The sequence below is a fragment of the Vombatus ursinus genome, unplaced genomic scaffold (assembly GCF_900497805.2).
Source record: "Vombatus ursinus unplaced genomic scaffold, bare-nosed wombat genome assembly UNPS02014797.1, whole genome shotgun sequence".
Lineage (NCBI taxonomy): Eukaryota > Metazoa > Chordata > Mammalia > Diprotodontia > Vombatidae > Vombatus > Vombatus ursinus.
The window spans coordinates 16,715,952-16,725,403 of NW_020954575.1; the positions used below are offsets into that span (position 1 = coordinate 16,715,952).

A 9,452-nucleotide genomic window follows, 5' to 3' on the forward strand; every position below is an offset into this window, starting at 1 on the left:
TTACTTACAACATCACTAATGTGAAAATATGTTCAATAGGAATGTATATGTATAGAGTATATCAGATTGTGTGATGTCTTGGGGAGGGAGGTGGGGAGGGAGGTTGAGAAAAATTTAGAACTCAAAAGCTTATAGAAGTAATTGTTGATAAATCAAAATAAATTAATTTTTAAAAAAAGATCTATATGAACTAATGCATAGTGAAATAAGCAGAATTAAAAAAAACAATGTACCCAGTAACTCAAACAATGTAAATGGAAAGAATAGTGACACATCAAAAAATCAAAAGTAAATGAAGCAAAAGTATAAAGGACCAGTAGGACTTGAATGAAGAGACATGAGAAAACCTTCCCTTTCATGGAAGTGAGAGGTCCACAGGTGTGGACATTGCATATGTTTTTAGCCTTTGTCAATGTATCAATCAGTTGTGCTGACTGTTTTTTCTTCTCTAAAAAAAAATCCCAGTATTTGTCATAATGGGATAACTTTCCGGTAAGGGGAGAAGGAAGGATATATTGGAAACTATGGTGATGTAAGAAACAGAAAACTTCAATTAAAAAAAAAAACTTTGAAAAAAATAATGGAAAAGGAATATTTAGTGGGGTAGGAGAATGAGTTCAATGTAGACTTTTTCATAGAAAGGTCAATGGCAGAGGAATCAAAAGTCTTTTCTAGTCAGCTTTAAAATATTATATGGGAATATTTTTTACAGCATTTTCCAGGTTAAACTGATGTTACTATAAGCTTGTTTTCTTACTGACAAGGTAAGGTAGAAAAAGAGAAATAACTCAGGACTTCATTGGATGAGAAGGGAATATCAGCCAGGAACTAAGCCTTTGCTCTAGATAATCCCTATGTAGAATTGATTATATGTTAATTTTATTTTATTATTTTTTTTTTACTTTTATGCAATTGGGGTTAAGTGACTTGCCCAGGGTCACACAGCTCAAGTGTGTCACACAGTGTCAAGTGTTTGGTCTGAGGTCGGATTGGAACTCAGGTCCTCCTGACTTCAGGGCCGGTGCTCAATCCACTGCGCCACCTAGCTGCCCCATTGATTATATGTTTAAAACCAACTAAGGAAACCATTTAGAAAGTGAAAGTGGTCAGTGGCATTCAAACACTTGCTTTCAGTTGGAATTTATAAGACCCACTCTAGAGTTATAGTAATGGCTCCTTGTTTATTTTCCGTTGCTGGTGGTAGTTTTCTTTTTGAGTGAACCCCCGAAAGCTGTGTGTTTTTCCGGATCATTCCCTAATTCCATTATTCCTTCCAGGGCATATGCTGCCAGTAAAGAGTCACATGCCACCTTGGTCTTCCACAATCTCTTGGGTGAGATTGACCAGCAGTATAGCCGCTTCCTTCAGGAGTCAAATGTCCTCTATCAACACAACTTGCGGAGAATCAAGCAGTTCCTGCAGGTAGGGCAGAAAATCTAAAATGAAAAAGAAATTTGACTGTTAGGATAGGGCCAGCAGCTTTTTCCCTATCTTTGAGAACACTCCTCTACTTATGTTTTGTTGAAATAACCAGAATACAATCAGAGAGGAGGTTTTTCAGTTTGAATAACAAGAGGAGATGTGATAGACTTCTCTCACATCTCAGTACATGCAGCACTAGTATTATGTTACTTGAACTTTCAGGCCATCTCCTGTTGCACTTGGAATGGCAACACATGTGGTTAATAGATAGCTCTGACATAGGGGCATAGCTTTTCCTGTAACACTGGGAAATGTGATGTTAATTGAACAGTCTTGGTGCAGTGAAGCCAAGTTAACAGACTGTGTCCGTGAACTCAAGCTGCAATTCTTTCCTTTTGAAAGAACAGAACAAAACCACAACTCACGTCTCAGCCTTTCGCCCTTCCTCCTAGCTCCATTCTGAGGCATATGTCCTGTTACAGTTGAGGGGGTTGTATGACTCTAGGGAATCTGTGACTTTCCTTGTTCAATTCCACAAATACTATACACTTAGTATGTGCAAAACACCATGCTAGACTCAGCATACAAAAACAAAAATATAAAATAGCCTGTTCAAATGAGACAGGAGAGATGCTATTCCTACTGTGGCATTTTAAAAAGGAAAAAAGTGAATAACCTGCACTGATTTTTTTAGCTTGATTGCATCTTTCTCCTCCCCCCCCTCTCCCCTATCCCCCTTTATAGAGCAGATATCTTGAAAAGCCAATGGAGATTGCCAGGATTGTGGCTCGGTGCCTGTGGGAGGAGTCTCGTCTCCTTCAGACAGCAGCTACAGCTGCCCAGGTGAGACATGGGCAAGAGCAAAAAGAGTTTATGTACTAATTTAATACTGCTTATGCATTGTTGATTGTGTACTCTGGATGTTTTCTGGTAGTTGGAACAGGTTTGCACTGAGGTATCAACACTCTCTCACGGTCGCTCTTTACATATATTTATGAGATAGATAGATGGAAGTAGGGATGCAGTCTCCATTCCATCTTGAAGCCGTGTGATCCTAATTGGCCCATGTGAAGAATGAAACCCTGAGGTTGCTTAGCCCATTTGGTTAGAATACAGTGCTGATTGGCCAAGACACTAGTACTGTACTCCCTGTTATAGTGTTAGGCTATTCCATAGGATAAAGGGATTTAAGATTCAAGTCCCTTGGTTGAAACTTCTAACTTGTGATAGGAATACCAAGTATAAGAAAGTAGGGATGTCCCTTGTGTATCCATCTGTTTCTTCATTCATACAGAGAATATTTGTGGCTCATTTCCAGCTTTATGAATAACCATCTTAATTTATATTTCCCAGAAGTGTATCATGTCACTTTTCCTGGTTTAAAAAAAAACAAAACACAACTAATTTGACCTTTGGTGTTTCCAATTTGCCAACCCCATCAGGTGTTGGTTCTGCCGTTAGGACAAAATAGTTTACATTCTTCCCCCATTAGCAACTTGTACTTAGTAGTGTTCAACTTCTGCATTCTTCAGGAGTTCTTCTGGTAAGTGTTCTCTGTCTCTTTCTCTCTTTTTCTTTACATATCTTAGAATATAAACTTTTAAGGGCAGGAAACATATCTTTTTTATTCCTTCACCAAATATTTATTAAGCACCTGCTATAGGCCAGGCACTCTACTGAGCATGGAGTTACAGACAGAAATGAAGATCACAATCGCCTTGTCCAGAGTGCCTCTGAATAGGTTTTCCTGAAGTTTATAGTTGTTTTTGCTGGATGTCAGTGTTGCTGATACCCAGGCCAGCAGCACCCAGGGAGCATTGGGAGCACCTTGGCTGCTGGGTACAATGCCAGGCTCACTTCAGCTTCAGTGTTCAGTGTTCTGCTGGTGTGGCAGCGTTGCAGGGTGGTGCTGGGATTGGAGACTGTGATTCTTCCCTGTTTTGTGCCTGTACCCACATATTTGTTTGTTCCCTTTATGGCAGCAAGGAGGGCAAGCCAACCACCCCACAGCTGCTGTGGTGACAGAAAAACAGCAGATGCTAGAGCAGCACTTGCAGGATGTGAGGAAAAGAGTACAGGTAAATGAGCCTGGCCCCAAAAGGAGCCACTCCTCCAGAGTTCTGTGGCGACACTTCAGTCTGTATGCCTTACTTGAAGGGTATAGGTTCATTTTAGTTCCCTCTAGGGAACATTTATTTCTGTCTCTTCCATCTTTTCCCTACCTTCCCCCCAGAAAAAAGAATTCTCATATGGGGTGTTTTGCAGGATCTGGAACAGAAGATGAAAGTGGTGGAGAATCTCCAGGATGACTTTGATTTCAACTACAAGACGCTAAAAAGTCAAGGAGGCACGTAGCTATTAGAGATATTAGAAAAAAATCCTCTACAAAGTGACAGTTCAGTATAGAGGGGTGAGGGGAAGTGGGGTGGAAGAGGCTTTGGTGACTAGTTCACCCTCTCTTAGGCTCTGGGTCTATCAGAAGCTGTTGATGCTTGAGCACTAAGGGCTTGATAGAGTCTGTCTACTGGTTAGTTAGCATCTACCTTTCCTCAACAGATATGCAAGATCTAAATGGAAACAACCAGTCGGTGACTAGGCAAAAAATGCAACAGCTGGAGCAGATGCTGACTGCCCTCGACCAGATGCGGAGGGTAGGAGAGCAAGGCACTTTCTCCAAATCCTTGTCACAAGCAGTGCTCCCTTGTAACAGCATGGCATTGCTTTTCCCACTTTTCACAACTTCCTTATTTTGACCTGACTGTAGGGGACAGTTAAAATCTATATCAGAATATTTCCCATCTGGTTTCCAAACAGGGAATTGTGAGTGAATTAGCAGGGCTTCTTTCAGCCATGGAGTATGTACAGAAGACTCTCACAGATGAGGAACTGGCTGACTGGAAAAGGAGACAACAGATTGCTTGTATTGGAGGTCCTCCCAACATCTGCCTGGATCGCCTAGAAAACTGGTAAAGGATAAAGAGGAGCTTTTATGCTCTTTTCTCTAGAGCTGTATTGACTATGGATATAGTCGGAGATATAAGCCCTGGCCGTGGATTAAGACTAAACACTAAATCCGAGGACTTTTAAGTACACAGATTTATTCTAGGCGTGGTGGTGGGCCTAGGTAGTCCTTGCTACTGGGAAGGCCAATGCTGAGGCTGGTGGATTGATCAAGGTCAGAAGCTGAACTAAAGCCAATTAGGAGTCTTTACTAAGTATGTCACCAGTGTCGTGAACCTCCAGCAGCAGGGGGCCATGAGGCTGCTCAGGGATGGTTAGAAATGGAGCAGGTCCAAGCTTCATGTCAGGCAGCAGGGAAACCCAGCTTCAGAAAAATACACACACACAGGGATTTAGTTTTGTGATCAATTAAAGTGTTTTAAAATGCTTCTTTTATGAGGGAATGGGGGAAAGTACTAGGAATAGAAGGAATTCAGTGGTCAAGATGGAGAGCTAAGAGCCGGGTAGGGAGTTCAGTAATCCCTAGGGTTGCTTTGTCTTCCTTCTCTGGGTCTTTAGTTGTTTTAAGACCCTTTTATATGTCTTGAACCATTGAGAGAAAACACTAAAATGAGTGCCATTAACCACTTGTGTTCTTTGTTTTATCCACTAATTCACTGATGTCAGGGTGAACTCGGCCTTGCTGACCTTTCCCGCATCTGTTTGCATAGGTGTTATCACTGTCTCAGAAGAGTGAATTTGTTGTTGTTTGGATGTATGGCTTCATATCTCTAAGCAACTACTGATGTGGAAACCTCCTTCAATATTGTAGTTTATCATAACAACAGTGTTTATATAGCACTTTAAATTTTGTAAAGTGCTTTACAATTATCTTATTTGATCTTCACAATTACCCTGGGAGTTAGGTGCTGTTATTATTCTCATTTTACAGAGGAAGAAACTGAGTCAGACAGGTACAGTGACTTGCCCAGGGTCACACAGCTAGTGAGTGGTGAGCCACATTTGAACTGGGGCCTTCCTGACTCCAGGCCCAGAATCCTCCCCACTGTACCACCCAGCTGCCTCTAATAACTATGAGGTGCACTGAGAGGCTAAGGTACTTGCCTAAGGCACTCAGCTAGCATATGTCAGAGGCAGGGCATGAACTCAGGTCTTTCTGTCTCCAGGCTAGCCCTCTGCCACCACCCCATGCTACCTCTCATGAACACATTTATCAGTGGAGAAATCCAACCCTAAATTTCAAATCCTTTGTCCTTGGACTCCAGCGTTCAATTTTGTAAATCATTTTTAAGTGCAAGCTTCATAATGCTTCCTAATAATATAAGCTTTGATCTCAAAATAAAAGCTTTCCAAAGATTCCTTTTTACATTTTTTAAATTGCAAAGTAAGTAGAGTTCCTTCAATAGAGAGGGGCTCCCTGCAGTACGGGGAGTGTTTAGATAGTATTTATTCTGGGATTCTGCTGTTAACCTTTCTTTTCCTTTCTCCTTCCTTGAAAATTGACCTTCCTTTACCTCCTTCACACACACACACCCAATATAACATGGAGTCACTGGTGTTATCTGCAGGATAACTTCCTTAGCCGAATCTCAGCTCCAGACCCGTCAGCAGATAAAGAAGCTGGAGGAATTACAGCAGAAAGTCTCCTACAAAGGTGACCCCATCGTCCAACACCGACCTATGCTGGAAGAGAGAATTGTGGAGCTCTTTAGGAATTTAATGAAAAGGTAATGTGGACTTCATCACCTAGGAGAAGTTAACCTGTTTAACTTTAAGTTTAGGAGGGCCTAAAATTTGTCCTGTGTCTAAGATGTTTCCTCCTTTCCCTGCTCTTCTCCCTTCAGTGCCTTTGTTGTAGAGCGGCAGCCCTGCATGCCTATGCACCCTGATCGGCCCTTGGTCATCAAGACAGGTGTTCAGTTCACTACCAAAGTCAGGTGGGTCATGTCTGTCTATTCTTAGGGTGGGAGCAGAATTGTTACCTGGAAAAGGTTCTATATTTCTAGATGGGTAGGTAACCCACAACTTTAGGGATGTGGTTTTGCATTTGACGACAGTGTCAGGAGCAAGGATGGGCCTCCCTCAAATCTATCCAGCATATATCTGTGATTCTAGGCCAGTTGGCAGGATTCCCAGTGTCTCCAGTGATAACTTCATCCTTCCCCAACAACAACAATAAATGGTGCAGATTATTTCCTAGCCTCCTGTTCATATTATTCTCTTGGGGGTCAGCAGAGAGTCCTACTGGCCGGTGGTCTCTTTTGACTTTCAGAGTAAGGATGTATGCTTAGTTATTGAGAAAGCCAGGGGGCCACTGGAGTCATCTCCTTTTAGCTGTCTGAGGAAGCCCTATCCTTCTTTTGATTATTAGTCTCATGACCTTAGAGTCTGTTAAAGGTTAAAGTAAATGTCACCTTGCAGACCTATAGCAGATACCACTTGGGCTTGTAAGTGGGAGTGTTAATTTCACACTTTCGTCCTCAAGCAGGTGAGGTAAAGTTTTGCCCTGCCACCCTTAAAATTTCCCTCTGCAGAAATGCAGTTAATATGACTTTGGGTTTCAGGTTTAGTAAGCAATATCTAAGCCACGGTACATATGTTTCTCTGTAACACTTTTCATGAAGTTGCTTTTACAGACATTTTCATTGCCCCCTCGTACCAGTATGCCTTAATCCTTAGTTCTTGAGTTCTCGAGTTCTCTATATACATTACAAATACCCAACATTCAGATGCCAAAGACAGTATTTTAGTGTTTGGGAAAGTGTAATTTGGCATCATGATTTTTGAGGAACAGAATGTCAAACTTTTTTACTAGAAACAAGGGTTTCATAATGGAATTAGACTTTTCTTCCTCTTGGGCAGTCTTTGGTTTATGTTGCCCCCTAATGTAATTGTTTTCATGTGACTATTAAGAAACTGTATTGACTTTTTTAATAGGTTATTGGTCAAATTTCCTGAATTAAACTATCAACTTAAAATTAAAGTGTGCATTGACAAGTAAGTAAACCTGTGGCTTTAGTCCTGTTTTTGTTGTTGTTTTTGAATGAGGGGTTGGAGGAAAGGACTTTCCAAAGCCTTGGCTTAAAGGTGAAGATTCAATCTTCATTCAGAACTCTTACCTTTTAGTTTTGTTTTTTTTTTTTTGGTGAGGCGATCGGGGTTAAGTGACTTGCCCAAGGTCACACAGCTAGTAAGTGTTAAGTGTCTAAGGCTGGATTTGGACTCAGGTCCTCCTGACTCCAAGGCCAGAGCTCTATTCACTGTGCTACCTAGCTGCCCCAAGAACTCTTACCTTTTGTAAAGAAGGAGAGAAAAACCTTCCTTTAGAAAGTCTGTAATCAACAGTCCTTTTCACTTGTTGAATTTACCTTGTGTGCATAGGTTCTGAGACAGAAAAGTGAAGTCCGAAAAGAAAAGGAAAATCCAGAATTTCCTCTCAGAAAATTTCGAGTCTAGGCATTGTATCTTGGGTTATATAAAATGTGTTGCTGTGTGCTGACCTAACCACCATTGTCTCTGAAGATTTGAGTTGAGATTTGTGGACTTTTGCCACACTTTTTTTATTGGGAGGTGAAATGTTTGTTGTTAGTCCATAGATTTAGGTTTGAAAGGGTTGCCCTTCATCAGTCTTAATTTTTTCCTAAGCATTATGCCTATACTTTGGAAAACTGCCACTACTTTTCTAGTTATGTTAACATGCTCTAACTGGCTAGATTTCTTTTTATTTTTTTTCTACTTTTGTCCAATTCCATGATTCATCAGTGTGGGGAAATCTAAGTGTAGAACACCTTCTATTGTTACCAATTAGCAACTCTTTTTTAACTCAAAGTCTTAGAGAGTTGCCTATGGCACTGAGAGAAATTACTTGCCCATGGTCACACAGCTAGTTTGTGTCAAGGGCAGGACTTGAACCCAGGTCAAGGATTCCTCTATCTACTACACCATGCTGTATCTCCATAGGCATGGATAATTTAGAGCAAAGGTATCAAACTCCTGGGCCCACCGGAATGCCCACAAAAGGCTGAACCAGATTAAAATGTAATTGGGAAATGTTTAACAAAAATATATGAAAATACATTGCAACACAGATAATGTTACTTTGTGGTTTTCTAAGTCAACATGCAGCCCACAGGAATCTGTTACTATTTGCGTTTGACACCATTGATTTTAGAGTGTACGTGGCACATGCTTCCATGGACTTATTAACAGACTTTTCTATTAAAATTACAGCCCTAATAGTGCTTTGTTAATTTTAATATTATTCAGTATAATTATATACACACATTTATGTATGTATATGCATATGTATATATATTTACACACATGTACATGCATACATATTTATGCAATTAGAAAAAAATTAAGGAGATCCAGGTTTCCAGGTATAAGCTGGTACTGGTCATCAATCTTAACCACTAAGTTATTGCTTAATTTATTTCCAACCCCATCTTGGAGTTTAGGTAAAATAACTTTACTTTAACTAATTTAATGACTTTGTTTTCTTTAGTCTAGCTTTTATAATGAGTTTTCTCCTATTCTGGGAGATAGTACTCAAATTAACTCCTCAGGGAAAAAACTCCTTTTAATTCTTTTAATCCTTGCTTCTTTCTCTTGTGGCAAAAGCATTAAAAAAGGGGGGGAGGGGAATTTCAGTACTTCTCCCTGAACTGACCTAAAACCCCATGATAATCTCTTTCCAAAGATATTGTTTTATTCCCCTATCCTCCCACCCCATGTGACCCATTTCTTTGGAAGCCAGAAATTAATGCAGAAGCTAATTTGAATGAAATACTAGAAATTATCACTAGCTACTCTTACTCTTTAGAAATCAGTTTCTAAGGGGCAGCTAGGTGGCACAGTGGATAGAGCACCAGGCCTAGATTCAGGAGGACCTGAGTTCAAATCTGGCCTCAGACATGTAACACTTAGCTGTGTGACCCTGGGCAAGTCACTTAACCCCATTGCCTAGCCAAAAAAAAAAAAAGAAATCTGTTTCTAACTTTGCTTTTTAAGGAATCAGAACCTTCTTTTCCCTCCTTTTTTCTCATATATATATATATATATACATA

General features: G+C 40.4%; 1 protein-coding gene across 4 annotated transcripts in view; it reads left to right on the plus strand.

Annotated features, from left to right (window-relative positions):
* The window catches only part of STAT3 (signal transducer and activator of transcription 3), a 61,118-nt gene that overhangs the window by 36,244 nt on the left and 15,422 nt on the right, over nucleotides 1–9,452 (plus strand). For all 4 annotated transcript variants that reach the window (XM_027870624.1, XM_027870626.1, XM_027870625.1 and 1 more), the window contains exons 3-11: nucleotides 1,278–1,422; nucleotides 2,167–2,265; nucleotides 3,405–3,500; nucleotides 3,688–3,769; nucleotides 3,979–4,073; nucleotides 4,237–4,388; nucleotides 5,952–6,110; nucleotides 6,228–6,320; nucleotides 7,321–7,380. In XM_027870624.1, the coding sequence (XP_027726425.1) occupies nucleotides 1,278–1,422; nucleotides 2,167–2,265; nucleotides 3,405–3,500; nucleotides 3,688–3,769; nucleotides 3,979–4,073; nucleotides 4,237–4,388; nucleotides 5,952–6,110; nucleotides 6,228–6,320; nucleotides 7,321–7,380 (981 nt within the window). The remainder of the gene's footprint in view (nucleotides 1–1,277; nucleotides 1,423–2,166; nucleotides 2,266–3,404; nucleotides 3,501–3,687; nucleotides 3,770–3,978; nucleotides 4,074–4,236; nucleotides 4,389–5,951; nucleotides 6,111–6,227; nucleotides 6,321–7,320; nucleotides 7,381–9,452) is intronic.